The following is a 22899-nucleotide window of genomic DNA, read 5'->3' on the forward strand; positions in this document are numbered from 1 at the left end:
GGCTAGGCTGATTCACAAGATGTTTGTGTAGCAGGCCTGCGGCTTCTGGAGCGAAGGAGACAGGTGCAAAGCGGAGGCTCAGATGCCAAGTTTTCGTCTTTTGTGCTTGTATGGAAACCATACACAAATGGGGTTTGTTATGACATTTTCATATGTGTATGATGTCTGTTATCCCCTGCCATCCCTACTGATTCCTTTCTCTTCTCGGACAGTCTGTCTTCTACTTTCATCTCCCCCCAACTCTCTCTCTCTCTCTCTCTCTCTCTCTCTGTGTGTGTGTGTGTGTGTGTGTGTGTGTGTGTGAGAGAGAGAGAGAGAGAGAGAGAGAGAGAGAGAGAGAGAGAGAGAGAGAAAGAAAGAAAGAAAGAAAGAAAGAAAGAAAGAAAGAAAGAGAAAGAGAGAGAGCCAGAGAGCCAGTGAGTTTCATTAGGGCTGTCTACAGGCACACGGGCACCTTACTAGAGATTACACTACTGAAGAAAGTACCTTTCCCTCCACCGGTCACCACTAACTGTGGATAAGATCTCAGACGGGGTGCAGGCTCATGAGTCCCTTTCCCCTCCACGACAGGATGCCAGCAGACCCAATCTTGTGCAGGTAACCACGACTGCTGTGAATTGAAGAGTGCAGCGGCTATACCATGCTCGGAAGTCGGGATTTCCACACCACAGCTCCCTTTTCTCTTTCTGAAATGCATTATTTATTGTATGTGTGTGGGTCAGGGGGCATCTCGTGTCTTAATAAAGTTAACAAAAATCCAGTCCAAACAAGACCCAAAACTAAAAGTAAAGTAGCTTGTGAGGCAATCATACTATCAGGGCAAAAGGAAGTTTCTCTCTGGACTGTGAGAAGCGTGTCTTAAGAGGAATGCTAAAAGCGTAAGGAGAACCAATTTCATCTTTGTAACTGAACAATTTTGCCGATTTTAATAAGATCTCTTTGTATTTATTTATTTATTGCGTGTGTGCGAATGTGTGTGCACTCCCTTGTGGAGGTCAGAGGACAACTTGCAGGCGTTGGTTCTCTCCTTCCACTATTGGGCCCTGAGGATCGAACTCAGGTCAGCAGATTGGGCAGCAATCACCTTACCCAGTGAGGCATTTCACAGGCCTGCATGGGGCAATTTTAAACAAAGCATGACAAGAAGATGCTGTGGAACAACACACTGAAATCAAGCCAGTGTATAACCTCTGAAGAGGCCAATTTGGTATGTCTGTGGAAATCACACGTGTACACCCTGTGCCCTAGCATGAAGCCGCCATGTGCCCCCAGGCCGTATGCTGCTAGACATTTTGTTGTTCTTGCAGGGGAGAATGAATATCTTTACACTTTTATGATACTTGAGTTTTTTGGCTTATGAGACAAAAATTAATCCTAGTGGGCAACCTCAATAGATCTATTGTTCAAGAATTTATTCTAACATTTTTTTCCCCAAAATGCTTGTTATTGGGATGGATATTGAGAGCCACGTGATCTCCACAAATACACTGGGAATCATTTAATGTTCACTAGGAAAGGGTTACATAAATGATGTCAGCTCCACATACCGCCACGTGAGATGGGTGTCACTTTATAAGAGTCAAGCTTTCCCTTGTGTGCTAATGCACAGTGGTGTTGTTGATGCGGTGTTGAAAGCACTATGTATGTTCGGTGCTGCATGCAGAAATGCAAGAATCTGTATACACCTGTATATTTGGAAAGTCTGGATGAGTATGTGAAAACTGATAGTTGGGCGGTGCTGTCCTGGGGTCCATGAAATGCATTTTTGTGCCCTTTGTATTTTATACCACGTGCAAACTTACCTATTCAGGAAAATACCAGAATTAAAAAAAAAATACAGAACAGGAAGTGAGGGCATTCTGCAATTGGGCCACTTCCTTTAATGCACGTCTACTAAGATTGAAGGCTGCTCCCTGCTCCCAGACACACAGCTTGCAGCAAATTAGGGAAGCATGGCTCGCTGCTCAAGAGCTGGGTGATGACCCAGGAGACTAGATTCCAATTTGCTGTGCCACTTAAGGCTGATCGCTTCCTCTCTCTGAACCTTTCCGCTGGGTCCCCAGAGATCACAAGCTGTTCAGGCTGGCCATGACAAGGTTTGCTTGGAGCCACTAGATGGCGTGCTGACCCCGCTGGTGAAGGGTGAATGCTGCTGGGGCCGGCCAGCTTTTAAAGATGGTTGTGGGTCACCTGAGGCAATTTTGGCACCAGAAGCAAACCCCTAGGAGAGGTGATATCTTGGACATTATGGAGGTGATTAGGTAATTCAGAGAGGTTCAGAAGAACAAGCAGTTCTGAGGGTTCAGTTTCGCCGACGGTTAGGGAAGAGAGAACACAGCCAAGTCTCCTCAACCAAGATGGCAAGGTGGCATAGTCAAAGGGGTTGAGAGACCTGGAATTTGACAGAAGGCTTCTTTATTTGCCTTTTGTGACGGAGGAAAAGCCCCGAAGAGCCTCCGATGTGTAATCAGAGCTGAGCCAATCAGTTTGCCTCTCGGGGACTTAGATTCTCATCTGTGGAATGGGTGTGATAGGCACAGCTGCCTTATGGGGGTTACTGTCAAATAGCAGGCTGTGTGCAGTTCTTCAGGCAGCTTGTGTCCTGGATCCATTAAAGCATGCGTATATGTAGCTATTCCCTTTAAATCAAAGATAGACCCTCTCCAGAGGGATCGATGTCCACAGATCTCCGGGAGGAAGGACCCTGGTCGGGGAGCGACTTCCCACACTCTAGTCTGGTTGCTGCGTTCTCAAGCAAGTTTCTGGCTGGCAGATACAGACGTTCTCCAGATTTTTTCTTTTTATGGGGACATGTGAGGAAAGTAGTGAATGTCTTTGCTTAAAAGCAGTTCTGTTTAAGGGCCATCAAATGTAAACACTGTGGCCCAAGGAAAAAAGATGGCCTTTTAAAGGAGTCTCCGGTCAAATCCTCCTTTAAATATCAGCGGAAATCGCTAGGGCTGGTAACGTTTGAGGCTTAGTGACGCAGGGCAAAGTGACCTCTGAAGCAGATGTTGGAGGGAAGATGACAAGTGGGCAAGATTCCACAGAAGGATGCTCTTGCCTGCGTGAGGGGCTGCTGACTGTGTGGGCGGGGCTTCTGCTCGGTACTTCCCCTTTACTGACCTGTGGGCGGGGCCTCTGCTCAGTACCTCCCCTCCTCTCAGCTAAGTACAACTTTCTTCTGGGTTGTGTGCCTAGAAGAAAGAGTGCTTCTTTTTCTACACAAAGAGGCCGTTTGTTCCCTATGGAAGTAGTACCTCCCGGAAGGGATCCACCCACCTCGAGGTGTTAATGTCAGCTTGCTTTGGTCGCGGTAGTAGGAGTGGAAATTTGTTTTCCTTTCTTGAAAATAGACCTGAAGTATTTCTTTCCCCAAATCGGTGCTTTTGTTAACCTGGAGCATTTCAGCACCCATCACCCAGGATTTCTCCCGGGACGCTCTTGATTAGCTCTCCTTGACTAACCAAGGTGGAGGGGACAGTTTTAGCGGGCATAACACCATCAGGTGAGGATCAGCCTTGTGTGACGGGAGCAAGGCAGTGGCTGAAGGATTTAGGGCTGATGAGAGTCAGCTGAGGACCCATGAGGGTTTTGGCTGTGTTGGTGAGGGAGAGGCTGGACAGACATCCTGAAGTCAATAGCAGCAGATAGCCTGGGCTAGCGGGTGGCAGGAATAGCAAGAGAACACTGCATCCCAGGCTCTTCTCTGTATCACCTGGGTGACCTAGGGAGTCACTCAGCTGCTCTGAGCTCTCTCACCAGTAAGATGGGCACAATGGTTCTTGCTGGCAAGATGTCTGGCCTGCAATAGCAACATTTAAAGCATAACCTGTCTGTGTGATGTTCCTCACACCTGAGCTCTGTAAGGCCCTGGGGCACAGGCTTCAGGAAGTCTCCAGTGCCGTGAGAGCAGGAAAATGGTACACTAAACCGGAACCCCTCTGATAGTGCCCACAGGATTCCCAGGGCCAGCCTGGCCAGCCCCCTCTCCTGGTGTTCAGAGCATGGAATATGGACTTGTGACCTCATTCTTGACCCTCTTTAGGCTCTGCTTCCTGACGGAGGGATAAGCCAGGTGGGTGGAGAGGCTCCTAACTCTGGTCAGACATGAAGTTTCATGACTGCTGTCAAGGCGTGAACAGCGAGAGTTACCCGGTCTTCACGCTCAGCTATGAAGTTACCTGGGGCCTGCCTGGCTTCCAGACAGACAGCTTTGGGCATCCGCACCTTCATGTGGAGGTACTGCTCAGATTCTGACCATAGATTAACAAGGAAGAAGTGGAGAAGTTCTCTCCATAATTGAAATCAGTTTGATTTTCTGGCTCCAGCCTCTCTCTCTCTCTCTCTCTCTCTCTCTCTCTCTCTCTCTCTCTCTCAAGGTTTTGGGACACATTACTTTGGCTTTCTGTACTGAAGACACTGAAGATGGACCCTCATTCCCAATAGAAGGTTGGGACAAGATGGTCCCTGTCCTGCCTCTCAGTAATGGCAGACCCAGGGAGGCGTTTGAAAAGTGGTCCTTCTTCCAGCCCTCTGTAAATTCCTCTGGAATTTTCTCATGCTCCGTGAACCCCTTTGATGCTGACCAGGAAGCCAAGCTCTTTCATCGTTAGCGTTTCGGCTGCGGAGCTCTAGGCAGCCACACCCACCTGCCTATCTGATCCGTGTGGATCTTCATTCCAATGGGCACACGTTTACTTCCCTGCTGGCTTTATGGGTTTAGGGAGGAATGAAGGGATCAGCTGCAGAGTGCTGAGCCAGGTACCGGGTGTGGTAAATTACAAGGCCTGCCTCTCCTCAGATCAGGATGGATTGGGGGAATGGAGGGTGTGTGTGTGGGGGGGGGTAGCTTCTGCTAACATTTGTGTGTGGGGAGAGGGGGGCTAGCTTCTGCTAACGTGTGTGTGTGTGTGTGTGTGTGCAAGCCAGGGGTTGACTTTAGGTGTCATTCCTCAGAATCTGTCCGCTTTGAGACAAGATCTTTTACTGGCCTCAGTCTTGCTGAGTAGACTATGCTGCTCCTGCCTCTGCCTCCACAGTGTTGTGGTTACAAGCTTGTGACATATGCTTGGCTTTTAAAAAGTGGGTTCTGGGGATGCAACCCATGCTTGCATGGTAAGCACTTCACTAACTGAACTATTGCCCTGGCCCTCTGTTAACATTTTATTTTTATACAAAGTCTGCCTGCCTGTCTGTGTGTCTGTCTATCATTTATCTACTCATATCTATCTATCTATCTATCTATCTATCTATCTATCTATCTATCTATCTATCATCTATCATCCATCTATCATCCATGAATCTATGTATCTATCCATCCATCCATCCATCCATCCATTATATGTCTGTCTGTCTATCTATCATCTATCATCCATGAATCTATGTATCTATCCATCCATCCATCCATTATCTACCTGTCTGTCTGTCTATCTATCTATCTATCTATCTATCTATCTACTATCATCCATGAATCTATGTATCTATTCATCCATCCGTCCATCCATTATATGTCTGTCTGTCTGTCTATCTAGATATCTATCTATCTATCATCTATCATCCATCATCTTCGTATCTATGTATCTATCCATCCATCCATTCATCCATTATCTATCTGTCTATCTATCTATCTATCTATCTATCTATCTATCTATCTATCTATCTATCTACTATCATCCATGAATCTATGTATCTATCCATCCATCCGTCCATCCATTATATATATGTCTGTCTGTCTGTCTATCTATCTATCTATCTATCTATCTATCCATCCATCTATCATCTGTCTAGTTCTGGGGACCAAATCCAGGGCCTCACACTTGCCAGGCAAGCATTAAGCTACACTCCAGCCCCCAGATGCTGCTAATTTTTGATATATGAGATGCAAACAGCCTGGCAACAGGGTAGTCCAGGCAGAAATCTGGTCCCAGTGTCTCGGGAACATCTTCACATGTCTGCTACCACCCCAGCCAGGGCCTCACTCCAAGGGAGATGGCATCCTGTGGAGAAAGACTTGGGTCTTCTGAGCTCCAGGGTGGTGGTGGGAGGAGCCCAGGAGATAGCTAATACCCGCCGCTCCCCAGCCTCAGCACACATCTGCAGGAGTCTACTCTTTCCCTCTGTTCTGGAGGCTACATACAGCCACTGATCTGTTTCTGTCCCTTTAGGTTCTGTTTGTTTGTTTTCTAAAGCATGATGTAAATGCAATCATATAGCATATGCTCTTTAGAAAAAGTTTATTCTGTATGTGTGTTGGTGGTGCACATGCCATGGCTGTCTACAGAGGTCTTCTATCAAATGTGTCCTGGGACACAAACTCAGGGCATCAGCTCAGCATCAGGTTGACCTGACAAGTCAGCCCTCCGGCCCCAGTCTACGGCTTCTTAAAGCTTCTGCAGTTGTCATTTGGTGCTGATGACTGAATGCAGGGTTCATGTGCTTCACCACTGAGCCACATCCCCCGACCCCATGCTGTTTTGTCTGATGTCTTTCACTCAGGGTGGCAGCTTTGACATCAGTGCATTTTCTCAGGTGTCTTGTAGCGCCATCCGGTGCGTGGCTGAGAGGTATTCCTTGACACTCTTGTTTCCTTGGCCTTTACTTGCTGGTGACACTGGGAGTTGTTTCAGATGAAGCACCATAGCAGTGGCTAGGACTCTGTCACCCTTGATTCTGCCAGTCACCCTGGCTACATGCCTACCTCTCCATTTTCTGAGCCTTCCTTCCCTTCTAAAACACAAAGCCTTGGACCCCCATCTTGTTCCTAAGGGTCGTTCTGGCTACTGTTGCAATGCCCTCTTATGACCATACCCTGCACACCCTCATTCCTAACCCAGTGCACTAGGACTCTAGAGACTCTTCAGGTCCAGCCCTTGAAACCCAAATGGTGCATCTCGAAACTTAGGTGTTCTGGAGGGTTGGGGGCTCTAGCTCTAGTCTGGAATTAGAAAGAGACGTAGGTGCCATCTGTGTGACAAGCAAGCTTGACTAGGCTGTGCTTGCATGCTCCTAAGACCAGACAGAACTGTCTCATGCAGCAGACTTGCCCTGTTGATAGTAGAGTTTGTGGAGCTGGGTCTGCCCATCCCTGCTCCCTCCCATGAGTCCCCACTCCACAGCTGGCTCGCCTCCCTCTTTCCTCTCAGCAACCTCAGCATGCCCTAGTTATACCCCAGAGAGGGGCTGCCCATCTGTTCACCATGACAGGAGCTGGGGGTAGATGGCAGCAGGTTCCCACTCCGTCTCTGCTGCCTGATCCGAGATCAATCCCAAGTCACACAGGTCTCGGGAACACTGGGGTGTTTTCCCCATGGTCTGATGTCGCCCTGTCAACCCACCACTCCATCCTGGGTCAGGCTCACCTCTTTCAGAGGTTACTGCCCTGCCTAGGGTCACTAGTGTCTGGGGTGTGGGTGGGACAAACCCGAGAAGGCAAGCGAGCCAGGGAGCAGCTCGTGTGGTAGGTATGCCAGTACCATCCAGGCAGTGCCAGGGACACACTGTGGCTCTCAGCAGCCAAGGGGTTCTTAAATCACACTGTACTCATTTACTGTGTGTGTGCGTTTGTGTCGCATAGCCTATGTGGAAAGGTCAGAGGACAATCTGTATATTTGCTTCTCTCCCTCTTCCGTGTGGGTCCTGGAGATGGAACTTCGGTCGCCAGATTTGGTTGTAGAAACTCTGACCTGATGAGCCAGCCTCCTCTCCTGGACTCTGCCAAATTCTTTTCAGACCTCTTCTTTTCTTTTTTTAAAGACAGGGTTTCTCTGTGTAGCCCTGGATGCCCTGGAACTCACTCCGTAGACCAAGTTGGGCATGAACTCACAGAGATCCACCTGCCTCTGCCTTCTGAGTGCTGGGATTAAAGGTGTGTCCCCCAAACCAGGATTCTTGACTCTGCCTCAGAAAAGAATTTCAGGTGAGCCAGTGTGCAACAGAGTTAGAATTTATTGGGAAATGACTTTAAACAGGGATTTACGCACGGAGGTTACTAAAAGAGCCACTTGGGAGGATTGACACGCCCAAGCATGGGCCTGGGCTTCTCAATAGAGTCGTGCCTACAGGTCTGAACAGTAGCCATGCATATGATTTTGGTAGCTCTCAAGTGACCTCTGGAAGGAGGAGGTTGTTAAATGCCCTCCTCTCCTTTCTGGTGAATGAGATCATGCCGAGTTCCTTAGGTGTCTAGGCTAGGACTGCAGTCTGACAAAGTAAAGCCATGGGTCACAAGGTTTGCACAGCGAGTCCTTGTGAGCTTTCCAGGAAATTGCAGGTTTGCTTCTGGGAGCGGAGACAGGCCATCCTCCAAGAGGTTCTATATACTTAGGTCTTAAGCGGGCTCATTGTTTTGGTTAAAACAGTCTCATTTGCAACAGTTCCCTGTTCAGAGGAAATTGTTTCGGTGAAGGCAACCTTCACAGGAAATGTTCATTGTGATGAAATCCTTTATAAAATGTTGATTCATTTATTTTGTACGTGGGTGTAAGTGCAGGGCATGCGCGCTACAGCACACACGCAGAGGTCAGAGGCTACCTCATGGGAGTCCTTCTCTTCTGTCACCTTGTGGGATGCCAGACTCAAACTCAGGCCAGGGCTGTGTGCTGGGGCCTTTGCCTGCTGAGCCTTACCAGCCCTGCGCTGGAACTCTGGACTCTCTACTGGAGAGAGGCTTCAACCAAGCTCAGAGGTGAAGGGCTCCTTTTCCTTCCCGCATCCCTTTGGCTTTCATGTCTTTCTATTAAGCCTCAGAGCTAATAACAATAATGGGTTTGAGACCTGGTTCTGATCCTTACCAGCTGGGTGACCTTGGGCAAGTGAGGTGACCTTGTTGAGTTCCATTGTGCCCCTATGATGGAACTGATCACACCCCTTCCTGCAGGAGAGATGGGGGGATTTCCACTCTGCTCCTAGTCCAGCCCTCCATACATGTCCTGAATATAGTTTCCCACACATCCTAGACCCCCTGACATCAAGTTTCCTGGGGCAGTTCCAACCCTGAATTTCAACAAGGGCCCTCTGTGGCCTCCACTCAAGGACAGCTAAGTTGCTTCTGCGAGGAGCTGAGTCTGAGCTGGGAAAGGCTGTGCATAGCTCGGGAGTCGGGATGGGGTGGGGGCTTGGTCCAGCTGATTGACATGAGGCAGTCTGGGTAAGATGGTGGCTGCATAGAGACTGGGGGATGCTGAGCAGGATGAGGAAGATATTTCCTTTTTCTTTTCTTCCTTTACTTTCTTTGGATATCTTCTTTTTCTTTTCTTTTCTTTCTTTTTTTTTTTTTTTTTGAGACAGGGTCTTATGTCACTTAGGCTGACCTCAAATTTGCTAGGTAGCTGAGGATGACTTTATGACTTTGAGCTCTTGGTCACCTTGTGATCATCCGAGTGCCAGGATTACAGGCATGCACCCATCGCTCCTGTTTTTTTTTGTTTTTTTTTTTTTTTTTTTTTTTTTTTTTTGCTGTGTTGGGATCAAACTCAGGGGTTTGTGCCTATGAGGCCAACACTCTGCTAACTGAGCTGCATCCACAATCTGCTGTTTTCAGAAAGTTCAAGTTCCCAAGCCAGGTTGTGACATCCCAGGGACCGGCGAGTGGCGAATGTGACTGGAACCCAGCCACCTGCCAGCTTTGATTAAGCAGACTGTTTCAGAGTACACAAAAGGGAAGAGGTGAGGGCTGGACCAGCAACAGTTCACAAAGAACATGCTGGAACAAATGTCATCTGGCATTAAGAACCTTCTATCTTGTCCTGTTCTCTTTGATATTTTCATCAAAGGCTGGAATAATGGAAGGCTGCATTATCAAATCAGTGGGGGATGTGGGGCTGAGGGAGGGGAGGAATCAATGTGATGTGGGACAGGGCTTTGACCCTGGAACATCATGGAAAGCCTGGGATGCCAGTATGGCCTAAGTGTACAGTCTCATATTGACATAGCACGGAGCCGTAAGTCAGTCCCAGCGCAGGAGAAACTGGCCCCAAAGGTGTGTAACATACGCCAACGCCTTCCCTCATCCAAGAATCTACCAACAGAACACACGCCCAAGGTCAAAGAGGTGTTCTCTAGTCTCTCCGGTCCAGACAACTAGCAGGAAGGAGGAAGATGGGAGAAAGGATGGCTGAGGTTGTGGGGTGAGAACCCGAGGTTGTAACTCAGTCATAGGGAAAGTAGGACTCATTCAAAGACCCTGCAAGGAGAGAGCATCCCTTCTCTGGGGGCTGTCCTTGACGACAGCCTGCTCCTTCTACTCCATTCCTATGATGGAGGGGGTAGAACGGGGACAGGCAGGAGTAGCAGTGTCTCACGGGCACTATCTGACATGGTCAGCATATGTGAGTATCCTGTGTGCTGACCGCACAATGAAAGATGGCGGAGGGTTGGCTTAGGGGCCCTCCCCCTTTAGGGGCCAGAGGAGGCAATGGAGGCTCTTCATGGGCAACACTTTGGGAAAATGAGTTTGCCTCCCCCATGGAGAGGGCTAGGAGAGGCTCCTGATAGGACTCTGGACCCCAGTGAGTGTTGGCACCTGCATCCTGGCCTCAGAGAGGGTATCACTGTCTCTTTTGTCATTCTTCCCAGCTGGCTGTGGAACAGCCAGAAATAGAAGGAGAGAGTGGAGGAGAGCGCATCTCTTCCATGCCTAAGTTCCTTGCCTGAGCCTGAGGTTTGTTCTGTCCTGGGAGCAGGGAAAATACCAGTGTTCAGTGATGGAAGTTTCCAATTGGACTAGATTGGGCTGGGGGGTCTCTTTACATCCAAGGGCAACTACAAATCTTTATGACTGTCCCTCAATGTCTTTTAAGAGTCAGGAATAAGAGGTGCAACCTAGCCTAGGGCTAGCCTCTGAAGGGAAGGTGAACAAACCATCCAGCCAGCCCTGTTTCTTCTTCCTTGTGGCCCTCTGGGTTTAGACTGTATATCCCCTTTCAGGAGTTTGAGAGCCATGGGGTTTTCAGTAGCAGTAGCAGAAACCCCATCTGGGTCCATCACCTTCCATTTCCTATGACAAGAGCTCCACCAGTATAGGCTCCTGGGTTTCTCAGTAGCCCAGCAAAGCTCTTTGCCTTTCTCCATCTACCATCTTCATTGGGTCTACAATGTCCCAAAATGGTTCTGACAGTAACATAGGACTATCTAGTAAAAGCATGGGGACATTTCCTCTTCTTTGATGCCTTTATGGGAAGAAAGCCTTTCCCAGTAGTCCCTCTGAAGCCATCCCTGAAGGTCCCCAAACTGAGACGAACCTGATGTTGAGATCACTAGGGTAAGCTAGGTCCCAGGACTTGGGTTTGGGGAAGGATGAGCCTCTGAGCAATGTCAGCACTGTGTCATTAGGCAGAAGGTGGCAGGAATGGCTCTTGCTTTTGGTGGCCATTGCTGACTCAATGGCTCTCATGACAAACTCCAGCGAGGTCTTGATGGATTGTCAACTTGAGGAGACAACTGTCTGAAAGTCAGTGAATGCTTGGCTTGTGTGCCTAGGGGAATGGCATGCAGCGTGGAGGAAGGAATGAGGACTACCTCTGTGTGGCTAGGTCTACGTGGCATGTCCCTGTGGCAGATCAAGCCCCTGGGCCAGAGAAACACCGAAGCTGTCCTCGAGAAGGTGGGGTATCTGGGTGTACATTTACAGGAAAGGGAGCAGAACGCCTGGGATTTTAACCAGAGAAGGCCTGGAGGGCCCTCTTGACTTATTTGGATGACACCATCTGCCCTCCAGCGACAGCCTCAAAGCAGTTCCTTTCTCAGTGGAAGGAAGACACGTTGGTCCCTGGAGCTGCCACATAGTGGGGGTGGGGGTGATCACCCAAAGCATGGGGTCCTGTGGGCTGGACCAAAATTTGCCAGATTCTTGCCTGGGGAGGGGCTGAGTGGCAAAGCTGGATGTGGTGCAGTGGGAGGGCTGAGCTCAGCCCCAGGCCGTAGAGGGCACATCCTCCAACCTCTGGGACCTCTTTTGGGAAGGACCAGAAGGACATCTCTACAGGGCCCCCAGCAGGCAAATGTTTAGAGCTTCATTGTTCCTCCTCTTAAGATAGATTATTCTTCACTTAAAGAACGGGTGAGATCCAGAGCGAGGTCAGAGGGTGGCAGGACCTGGCAGACCCCCTGCCCGGGAGGCAGTCCTGCTTGCTCTTCAGGGTTTAACCTTCACAGTGTCTTTCCAGCCTGATGCTGGAGAGTTCAAGATCTCAAGCCTCCTAGGTCTCCGGTCTGATCCTGTAGTGAGACCACACATTCCATGACTGCAGATGACCGGGTCACAGGTACCCTTTTCCTGGGAACAAGAACTATGGCAGATGAAGATGCATAGAGGTGGCCTGGGTCAAAGGCAGAGTCTTTGTCCCCTCCTGCTGAGGGCAGGGGTTGTTGAGTGGACATTCTGCTGACCTTGGTCCAAAGTCCAGGGCACAGGGTAAAGTGGGTGAAGAGTCCCTTACTCTCTGTCCCTGTTTGCCAATGACTTTGGAACTGTGTCCACTTGGATCCTCCCTAACCCTGGGACCTGTCCAGTCCTCTGAGAAGCTGTAAGCAATGGGGTGCTGGCTGTCTCAGACCACTCAGGACCTGACTGTCACTGAGGGGACACTTAAGGCTCTGTTCAATGCTCTGACACCAAGTTCTGTGACCTTGATCACATGGCAAGACCATAGTCTTCCTGATAAGAGTGTTAATTCATTGTGATCAAATGCTGTCATTGTGACCTCTCCTGGTGTATGTGTCACTGGCTAGAGGGAACCGAAGAGACCAGTGTCATCACAATCCCCCCACCATGAGTCCTCGATGCAGCTGGAAAGCAAGGGAATGTGAGTTTCCTAGTTTGTCCAGATGCAATGTAAATTTCCAGCATCCAAGTGACTCAGCTCCAGGATTAGCACTTTCCTCCAGTCAGAAGCAGAGGAACCAGGGTCCCATGTGTATGTGTGCGTGTGTGTACATATGTGTGGGCATGTGAGTGTATGTATGGATGTGAGTGTGCATTTATATGTGTGTGTTTATGTGTGTACTTGTTGAGTGCATGTGAATAGGTGTGTGTGCATGTGAGTGTATATGTATACATGGATGCGAGTGTGTGTGTATGTGAACACAAGTCAGGATCTATGACTACTAACCATGGCTGTACCATCGTCTTGCTTCATGACCTTGAACCTATCATTTCTTTACCGGGAACCCAGTTCCTTTCCTCTGAAAGTTAGGAGCTGGTCGTCTGATCTTGGGACCTATACACACACACACACACACACACACACACACACACACACACACGCACATGTACGTTTCTCCATATCTGTTGGCAAGGAGGGAAGGGGCAGCTAGAGGGCTGATGCTGCAGCGTCACAGGAGGCCACTGAGTCCACCAGAGACTGGGCTTTGTGAGGTGGGGCAGACAGGGAGCCTTGGTCTCGTACTCCTCAATGGCCAAACCTTTTCTGAAGACAGTGACCACTGCCAGGCAGTGTCCAATAGGAGGAGTGAGGACACATGCTTCATCTACGCAGTCATTTAGCCTGGGTCCCAGGCTCAGTGGTGCTACCAATTCACTGCCTGGTTTTGGACCAGCGTGATGCTCTGAGCCTCTTTTGACTTAATACATGATGAACTTGGATATCTCATATTGTTACAGCTGTCAGTTATAAATTAGTTAACCTTAAATTTACTTTTTTGTTTATTCCTTCATTCATTGAGGATCTTATGTACCCCAGGTTGAACTTAAACTCACTATGTAGCCAAGGATGACTTTGCACTTCTGATCATCCTGCCTTCACCTCTCAAGTGCTGGGATTATAGGCACATGCTGCCACCTTTGGGTGGTGCAGGGGGAGCAAACACAGGTCTTTGTGAATGCTAGGCCAGCACTCTACCAACTAAGCGACATTCACAGTCCCTAAATGCCCTTTAGAATAGAGTGGGGCACAAGGGGAAAGGATGAGACCTACTTCTCTGTTAGTGATATTGTGACAGACGAGCAGGTCCCAGAGTGCCCTGGGGAATCTGGGATGTAAAGAAGTGCCAGGCAAACAGGATCTGGTGTGGGATGAGTTTGTGTGGCACTGGCTTACCTAAAAATAAGCCGTGTTTTTGCTGCAGGACTTCTCAGAACCTTTACTGCATTAAGAATTTTGTGGAGTTCCAACAGAGGGTGCCGTGTGCAGTCTTCTGTAAAATTCGTTTGATCAAGGCCTACCCTTATCTTCCCTTTGGTGTTCTGAGACAGGCTACAGGCACACTGACCCCAAACTCACGTCAATCTCCCTGCTTTAGCTTCCTGCACTGGGGATTACAGATGTGAGTCACCCCGCTAAGCACCTTTGCTATGAGTCACCTGCTGCATGCTTAGAGAGGAGCTGTCAGTGCACCCCTCTTTTTCTCTTGGATCCCAGGAAGCTTATTCCCGTTGATGCTCTCCCAAATCACCACGCTGGAGCTTAGAACACTTGTTCCCACTCTCTCTCTGGGGCAGGTGGGGCAGGTTTGCAACTTCTGTTTCCTTGTGTTTTTTTTTTTTTTTCTTTTTCTTTTTCTTTTTCTTTTTCTTTCTCTTCCAGTTAAGGTAGCCTCACAGGTAAGGAGGATGGGCCTGGCAGTGTCTAAACATGGAGATCCTGTAGAAGTGCTGAGCTCTGGGGAGCAGTGGGTGGGGCTGGGGCACAGGTCCCCTCTGGGAATCCCTGCCACATCTGTTTGTGGTAGCTTTGCCCAGACGATGTTGAAAGCAGGGCAAGAGCTGTCACGTTTGTGTCCTGAAAGCACTGCTTAAGAAAGTACAAGTGACCTTGTGCTGGCCACTGCTGACCTCCAGAAGGACCCACCTCTGCTGATGTTGCATTTCATAGAGCTAAGAGAGGCAGGAGCTGGAGGCCTTTAAGATCTGATTGTAATGAAGCAGGTTTTAGGAGTGGGTGAGCTAGGGTTCTGCTGTGCCCATCCTGAGAGCAGCCGATTACCGGTGAGCCTGTCCTAAAACCGTGGGACGGCCAGGGGTGCATCATAGGGAGGCTGGCTGTATCCTGGAGAGGTCACAGGTTTTCCTTCTTTTTTTCTTTGAACCCAGAACCTCCCCACAAATATTTCCCCATCTCTTTTGAGTTGATCTAAGTAAGTAGAAGGGAAGAGTAGGGAAGCATGTCCCCGGCCCCAGGCCCTGTTCTTTAGTGCACGTCAATCTGAAAACAGCAAGCTATGGGTGGGTGAAGCGATTCAATGGAGTGGATCATGGCTGGCATTTATACAAGGAATGGCTATGCACATATTGAATGTGGGGGGGTGGTTATGAGTCATGCTGTGCCGAGAGATCGTGGTGCCGAACGTATTACTATGGCTCATGCTCAGGGAAGCCTGGAAGCCATTGGCTAGTGATTCAGGTGCTGGCACCAAATGGGCAGGGGCCATCAGCTTTCTACACATCTGTCTTGGGCTCTAAGGTCCATTCTCAAGCCTGAGGTGTTCCTCTAGATGCTAAAAAAAAAAAACATACCCTAAAGACAATGACTTGTGATGTGCCCCTCTTGAAAGAGATAATCTGTAGGTGTGTGTCTGTCAGGTCATTGGGGGTAGGGGCCCCAGCTAAAAGAGAAGCTGGGTTTCATCCTGTTTGACTTTTCAGGCCAGGTGAGGTGGGAAAGTGGGGAAGCTGTCATTCGCAGCTGTGTGACCCAGGGCACGTGCTTTGCCCTCGTTGGCCTCAGTTTACTTATGCACAGCGGGAGAACAGGGCCCAATCATTTCTAAGGTCCTGTTCTCATGGTCTATTCCAGGATGAAATCGAAAAGATCCAGATCTTCTGAGAAATTATTTACCAAGGGAAGCCAGGCTTGACTCCCGGGTTTCTACACAAGGCTCCCCAAGCAGTCGTGTTTGTAGGCACTGGTGGGGCAGGGTGAGGGCGTCAGTTACGGTGACCAATGACAGAGGAGCGGGAACCAGAGCCTGGTCTCCATGGACAGCATTTATTAGGCGCCAATCTCAGTGTGAAGACAGATGGGCAGGAGCTGCTGAGGGGGGCCAGGGCAGCCACAGCCTGGGGACTCAGGGGCTGCCCAGGTGGGTGTGGGGCATGTCACCCACACATATTGCATATTCTGTGGCAGTGTGCCCAGGCATAAGGCATTGGGGAAGCAGAAAGGCTGCCTGCAGTGGGAGGGGGTGAGACAGGAAGTGACAGTGGCCTTCTAGTTCCCTAGGCAAGACCTTACAGGAGACAAGCAGTCCCCCATGCTCAGACCCTAGGGCCACTCTGCTGCCTTCCCCACCCTCTCTGTAACTTTGGTTGTGGCTCCCTCGGATCTGACGGGACTTGACCCCTCGAGGGCAGGGTCACACACAGGACAGAGGCAGCAAGTACTGCCTCTGGCCCAACATAAACACAGACAGCACCTCTCCAGCTCCTGGGTCCCACTGGTCTTGGCACATGGGCCAGCTCTTCCACATGGACACGGGATAAACACAAGTCACAGTCCTTCCACCTAGGGGTCTCCAGGGCCTGGAGGACATGGTGGGGCTCTCTCTCTAGCTTCCCAAATGGTCAGGCTGGCCTTACTCAGCAGTAAGGAGCTGGGCCTGGGAACAGTGAGTGAAGGCTGCTGGAGGGGGGGGGGGGGAGTGTTTCCCCCTTTTCCTGGTGCTGGGAATCAGATTCAGGGCCTCAAGCACACTAAGAAAGTGTGCCTCTGAGCCACACCCACAGCCCCACACATACCCTTCTGTTGTCCTGGGCACTGCCCCTCTTCCAGCTTGTCCCCAGTAGCAAGCCAACAGTCTGCCACCCTCTACCTGGGTCACAAATGGAGGAGGTAGAGGGTATACCAGGTCCTATACCTTCTCTCCCCCAGAGGGGTGTTTCTGGCTATAGTGGAAGCCTTACTCTAGCAACTTAGGATGCAGGTACCCACCCTGGCTTCTGGTCCAGGGATAATGTCCCAGGTTATACCTGCCAGCTGTCTGGGCTGCTCTGCCCAATCCCTGAACTCTCAGAGTATCAACTCCTGGCTTTTAGTCCATGAGACTCAGTCCTGCTTACCTGGGTCCCAAGGACTTCCCTGCTTACGAACAGAGACAAGGTCCATTTAGAGCCGCAGTCTCTGGGCTAAGAGTAGCAGAGGCAGAGCCATGGCAGGGGGGCTCTGACTAGGGCTTCAGATTTCTAGTTGAAGCCCCAGCTGCCTACACAAGGCCAGGGTGTTGCCTGCAGGGGCTTTGCTTCTGAGAGCAGGCTGGGCCAGAAAGAAGAGCACTTGGGCTGGGAACAAGTCTGCAGGTTCTCGTTCCCCTTCAAGACTTGCATCACCCCGGGCAAGTAATTTTTACCTGTTTTCCTCTTCTGAAAAAATGGCCATAAGGATTGCCCAGGTGACCTAACCGGAGTGTTAGGACACTCACGTGAATGAGTAGGTAGGACAGGTTTCCGGTGCTGAAAATCACTATAAATGGAAGAGGTGAGCAGCAGCAACAGCAGCCAGGGACAGACAGCAAGCAGGAGTCTGTGTTTCCCATTCCAAGGGCAGTCCTGAAGGCTGGAGTCTCCCAAGAGCCCCGAGCACAGCATCAGACTCCAGATAGCTAGCTCACCTATGGATGTGGCCACCTTGCAGAATTGGAAGCCACAGTTTTTGCACTTACTCTGCTCTAACTCCTGTGGCCTGCCATTTTTCCTTTTTCTGTCCTGCTCTCTGGGGACTAGCTTTAGAGACTGCTGGGATTTCCTTTTTTTTTTCTTCCATAACTGCATAGCCATGCAAAAAAAAAAAAAAAAAAGACACAGAAGGTAGTGGGAGGCTGGGAGACATGGCTGGGGATGAGAGAGCAAGGTGGGACTGAGTGGGGGGTGACCTGGACAAAGACATTGTGGGCTTTGGAGAGCCCAGGGGAGGTATAAGTAGAGAAGAAGAAGAAGAAGAAGAAGAAAAAGAAGAAGAGGAAGAGGAAGAGGAAGAAGAGAAGAAAAGTAGAAGAAAACAAAACCAGAAAACAAAAAACAAAAAACCGAGAACAGAAGTCCCCTTGGGAGGTAAGGGTTCTGGGTTCCAGCAGGGCCTCTGAGGACTGGGGAGCTTCTCAGATTTCTGAAAGATTCCCAGTGGCTGCCTTCCCCACCTCCCAAGTTTCACATTTCTCGGAATTCCGTTGGGCTCGGAAAGGGGCTCCAGGGGTCCTCAGAGCCCGACCTCCTGTTGGCTGGTACAAGCCCGCACAGTTGGAGATTAGGGGCTGGGGAAGAATAGAGGTGGTAGTGGTGGACTGGGGACTTCCCACTGGGCCCAAAGGCGTCTTTTGGGGGAGGCCTCCCGGTCAACTCCTGCGGCTTCTGCAGGCAGGACCCCCACCCCGCTGGCTCACAGGTGCTCCAGGCCTGGCTGTGGTTCACACCGAGCTCCTGCGCTTCATGAGGCCACGGAAGGTTGCCAGGCTGTGCAGGCCCGTGGACACCGAGCTGATGGCCGAGCGCTGCGTCCCGCTGCACAGGCAGGGATGTGAGGGCGTGTCGCTGTAGCGGCCACCGCCTCCAGGCGACGAGTGGCTGTGCTCCACACATGTGTCGGACGTGGAGAGGTCCCGCGGGATGATCATAGGGATGGAGTACTGCAGCTTCTCCCGGCTCTTGTACCACAGGCATGAGCACATGGACTGGAAGTGCAGCACCTCCGCGTAGACATTGCGGAAGCCGCTGCCACCCACACCCACTCCCATGCCGCTCGCGGCCGCCGGGCACATGACTGGGTCGCGGGGACGCACGCTGTCGCTCAGGCTACCGCTCAGGCAGCTCAGGCCACCCAGGCCACCCGCCTGGCCGTTGTGCGTGAGCAGGGCGCGGTGCTCCGCATCACGCTTCTCGTCCTCGGCGTTCATGGTCATGAATCGCAGCACCACAAGGTTGAGGAAGGCGCCGATGACCGTGAGGCCCGTGAGAATGTACACGAAGCTGAAGGCCACATACTGTGGCTGCGTCTGCAGCGCTTGGTCCTTCTGCAGCGCCACGTAGTCACCGAAGCCGATGGTGGTGAGCGTGATGAAGCAGTAGTAATAGGCCTGGAAGAAGGTCCAGCGCTCGTAGTAGGAGAAGGCAGCGGCGCCAATGCACAGCGTGCTGATGCACGACACGAAGCCGATGAGCACCATGTTGGCCATGGACACCTCGGCGTGCCGCATGCCCAGCCCCCTCTTGGCACGATGCAGCAGGTACCTCACCAAGGTATTGATGCGCTCACCTAGGCTCTGGAACATGACGAGTGTGAGCGGGATCCCCAGCAGCGCGTAGAACATGCAGAACACCTTGCCACCATCTGTGCTGGGCGCTGCGTGGCCATAGCCTGTGAGAGAGGAGAGAAAGCACACACTGTGGGGCTGAGCTGGCCGGGGTCCTTCCTCCTCTGCCTGCCCCCTCCACTCCTCGTCTTGCAGGTTCTTGATCTACCTCCCCACCTCACTTCATTTTTTGCTAGGTAGGGAGCCATGGTTAGCCTGGGTCTCTGAATATGTAGACCTGGCTGGCTTTGAACTCATATTGGTCTTCCTGTCTCTGCTTTCCAAGTGCTAGGGTTACAGGCATGCACCACCATGTCTGCCACCACAGCTGGCTACTGAGTCTGCCTTTCAACACATGGGCACATTCCTGTCCTGTTGCTTTGGACAACAAACACATTGTATCACCAGAAGTGCTCAGATGATAATCCCAGACAACCAAGGGAACTCAGCGACTTTCCAGGCCACACTGTTGGGAAGTTTTGCAATCCAAGTTTGAACTTGAATCTGCTTTCTTGAAAACTTCCGCTGGTGCTTGCTGGGAAGTTTGTCCACGGCAGCTAATATATGGGAACGGAACGGAAGCCAGGCCGTTGAGAGCTGGCTTCTTTCTAATTCCTTTGGGGTTTGCCATGCTCCCTACCCTCTGGGGGCCTCAATGCCCATGGCTGTGAGGGGAGGTGGTTGGATGGAATGGCTTCTGACATGATGATTCACTGTGGGGGGAGGGAAACCGAGGCATGAATGGCTTCTTGCTTCTTGACGGTTTTCCTGCTGCAGCCAAAGCTTATTGGGGCAGGGTGGGGCGGGGTAGGGTGGGGTGAGGTGAAGGCCACTGGGAACTTGCAATTTCCCTGGGCAGTTGGTCTAGCAGGGCCCTCTCTTGCCACAGTTGAATTAATGAGTACTCCAGGTTTTCCACCCTGCCTGAGACTGGGGTCTTCCCAAGGGACTTGGTCCAGAAGTAGGCTCTGTCCACATGAGGGTGGTACATCGCCCTTGGCAAGGCAGGAGTCCTGAGTGTTCTTCAGAAGTAGCCCTCTCCTCTTCTGTGTCTATTCCCAGCTGTGAGCCAGGCAGAGTCTAATCTGCCCCCCTGAGCTGATCATCAAATGACTACCAAAAATTCTGTCCCGAGCTGTGTGTAAAGGTGAATGCCTGTAACCTCAGTGTGTGTGAGAGTTTAAGAGTTTGAGAGGCAGCAAAATCTTCCTGGCTACCTGGGGGAGGTTGGAGCGGGGGAGGACCTTGGATGAGAACCGGAAACTCTGGGCACAAGTTCTGGCCTTATTAGTCGTGGCTTTGTGACCTTGAACAAATGACTTTCTCTCTTTGATCATGTCTCTTTATTTGAAAATGAAATCTTGTTCTGGCCACTTGCTTCTCCTACCAGGCCAGAGAGCATAAACACTTCAGCTTTTATTAAGATAATTATGAGTATGAAAGAATGTGGGTGGAGTTTCCAAGATTTCCTCTTTTCTGAGTCTTAGGAAATGTCGACCAAACACTGCTTCTTCCAGGCAGTCTTCCTGGGTTCCTCCTAGCTGAAAGTGATCAGTGGTTTATGTGGGTGGTTCCGAGAAGGCTCATCTATGACCTGTAGGGCCCCCACCATATAGAACTAAACATCAATGTGGCGGGGAGAAGTCCTGGTGAACCTATAAACGGGCCCTCTAACTTCCACCTTCCAAGGGAGTCCCAAATACACTTCATGACTGTATTTCAGGCAGGGATATTATGAGCTTTGCAAGTTTTCATATCTGTAAAATGGGGCTAGTATGTCACTCACAGCAAGGGCGTTGGGGGAATAAGTGAGATAATGTATTGAGGCACTTAGCCTGGAGCCTGGTACATCTCAAATGCCCAACAATAGCTCACTGATTAATAATGAAGGAGATGGCAGAGGACTCTCACGTTTCCAAGAGATCTTCAGGCTTGGGAGCAGCTGCGTTCCAGGAGAGTCACCTCTGCCAACCATAGGCATCATTATCCTAAAGCCCAGAGAGGTCTGGGAACAGATGTTTGGGGTGTGAAGGCTTCAGGTCTGTCCTGAGAGTGGCTCCCCTGCCCCCGGTGCGGCATCTAGCCAGCGGCGGTGTCTCTTCTTCTGCCAGGGGCTGCGCAGTTGAGCTGTTGAGCCATGGGGCCTGGCTCATCCGCACCCCAGCAGTGTGAGAACAAATTGTGCCCGCCAGCTTGGCCCCACAGCCAGACCACAACTCACCTCGACAGCCAGGCAGCTAGACAACCACCAGCCAGAGCGGCTTCCCTGTCCCCGAGACCAGCATCCCACACTGTACGGACCCCACCACACTCCAGGCATGACACTGTGGGCAAAGCTGCACAGGAAGAGCAGAATATGGATAAGGCCCTGGCTGTGTGACCCTGGGCGGCTCTCTTTCTGTCTCTGAGCTCGTTTGTCTCCTCTGCTATTCTGTGTCTTGAGTTGCTATCAGATCTGCCTCAGGGAGTAAAGGAGACAAATGCTTGGGAGAGTATTCTGGAACCTGTGGAATGCGCAAATGGGAGGGGCCCTTGGGAAAGCACCTGAGAACACAGGTCAAGAAGCAGGGTAAAGCAGGGTCCTGTGGGGGGAGCCATTCATAGCCATCACCGGAAGAAGGAACCCTTCTACCCCACCATGCCACCCCTTATCAGCTTGCCTTGGATTCCATTCAAGACTATAGCTTTTCAGGAAAACTCAGTGCCCACCTGCCTGGTATCTTCTGCCTACAAAACAGCCACCCTGCTCCACCCTGCTAGCCATGGCCCCTAGGCACTGCCCTGGATCCTCATCTGGCACCCAGAGGTGCATATAGCTCCCCCACAGTGCTTTCCCCCTTCATCCTTCTGCTCCTGCCCAGTTTCCTATTCCCAAGAGGAGCAGGGCTCAGAACGTAGCTTTAGCCATAAGTACACCCCCATCCCGGGTGACTCATTCAGGCCTGACCGGAGGTTCCTACCAGGGGCAGAGCGAGTGCCTGACCTTTCGGGTAGATGGCCAGGCTGGCCCCCACTCCCTACCAAGAGCCAGGGTCACTGATCAAAAACTCTTAACCTTCGGATAAAAACTTAACTTTGCCTTCAAAAACGTCCCTCAAGGGCACTCTTGTGACTGACTTATGTTTGACAACTGAGTTTGAGAAGTTCCAAGGAGCCTTTTGAGGTGGCTGTGGCCACTAGGCACTTCTGACTCTGTATTTGTGCCACTGCCATGTCAGGAAGGGAAACTGAGGCCCAGAGGGAAGCACATTCCGTGTGAAGCCTCAGCCTGAGGTACTGTCTCGAACCAGACGAGACACAAGTGGGAATGGGAGGGTGCTGCCCGGGAGGTGCCCTGGGGACAGATGCTCTTCATCTTGGGGCCGAGGGTGAACCAGCCCTTTGCCCATCTTATTGTCACTGGGTGAAAGGGCAAAGGAGCCCCGAAGACCTGCTGACGTGGGTGCCTAGCTTGGAGGACTGCCAATTAGGGTGGAGCCAGTCCCAGGGGACCCTGGACTTCTGGGAAGTCACCGGGAGTTTGGCCAACCCTGTCCCCCGGCAGCAGGGCAGCATCATGCCTAGTTTGGCTTTGGAAAGAAGGTGAAAAGAATTGCCCGTTGCTCCTTCTGGTTGGGAGTCTCTGGTTGGGAGGGGCTCTGCCAGTCCCTCTGGGTACCAACA

General features: G+C 51.0%; 1 protein-coding gene across 1 annotated transcript in view; it reads right to left on the reverse strand.

Annotated features, from left to right (window-relative positions):
* Positions 1-15925: 15925 nt before the first annotated feature.
* The window catches only part of Kcnk3 (potassium two pore domain channel subfamily K member 3), a 36689-nt gene continuing 29715 nt past the window's right edge, over positions 15926-22899 (reverse strand). Inside the window, exon 2 of the mRNA XM_087907423.1 lies at positions 15926-19301. Coding sequence (XP_087763549.1) covers positions 18355-19301 — 947 coding nt within the window. The 3' untranslated portion in view covers positions 15926-18354. The remainder of the gene's footprint in view (positions 19302-22899) is intronic.

Source organism: Myodes glareolus, chromosome 6, assembly GCF_982192425.1.
Source record: "Myodes glareolus chromosome 6, mMyoGla1.1, whole genome shotgun sequence".
Lineage (NCBI taxonomy): Eukaryota > Metazoa > Chordata > Mammalia > Rodentia > Cricetidae > Myodes > Myodes glareolus.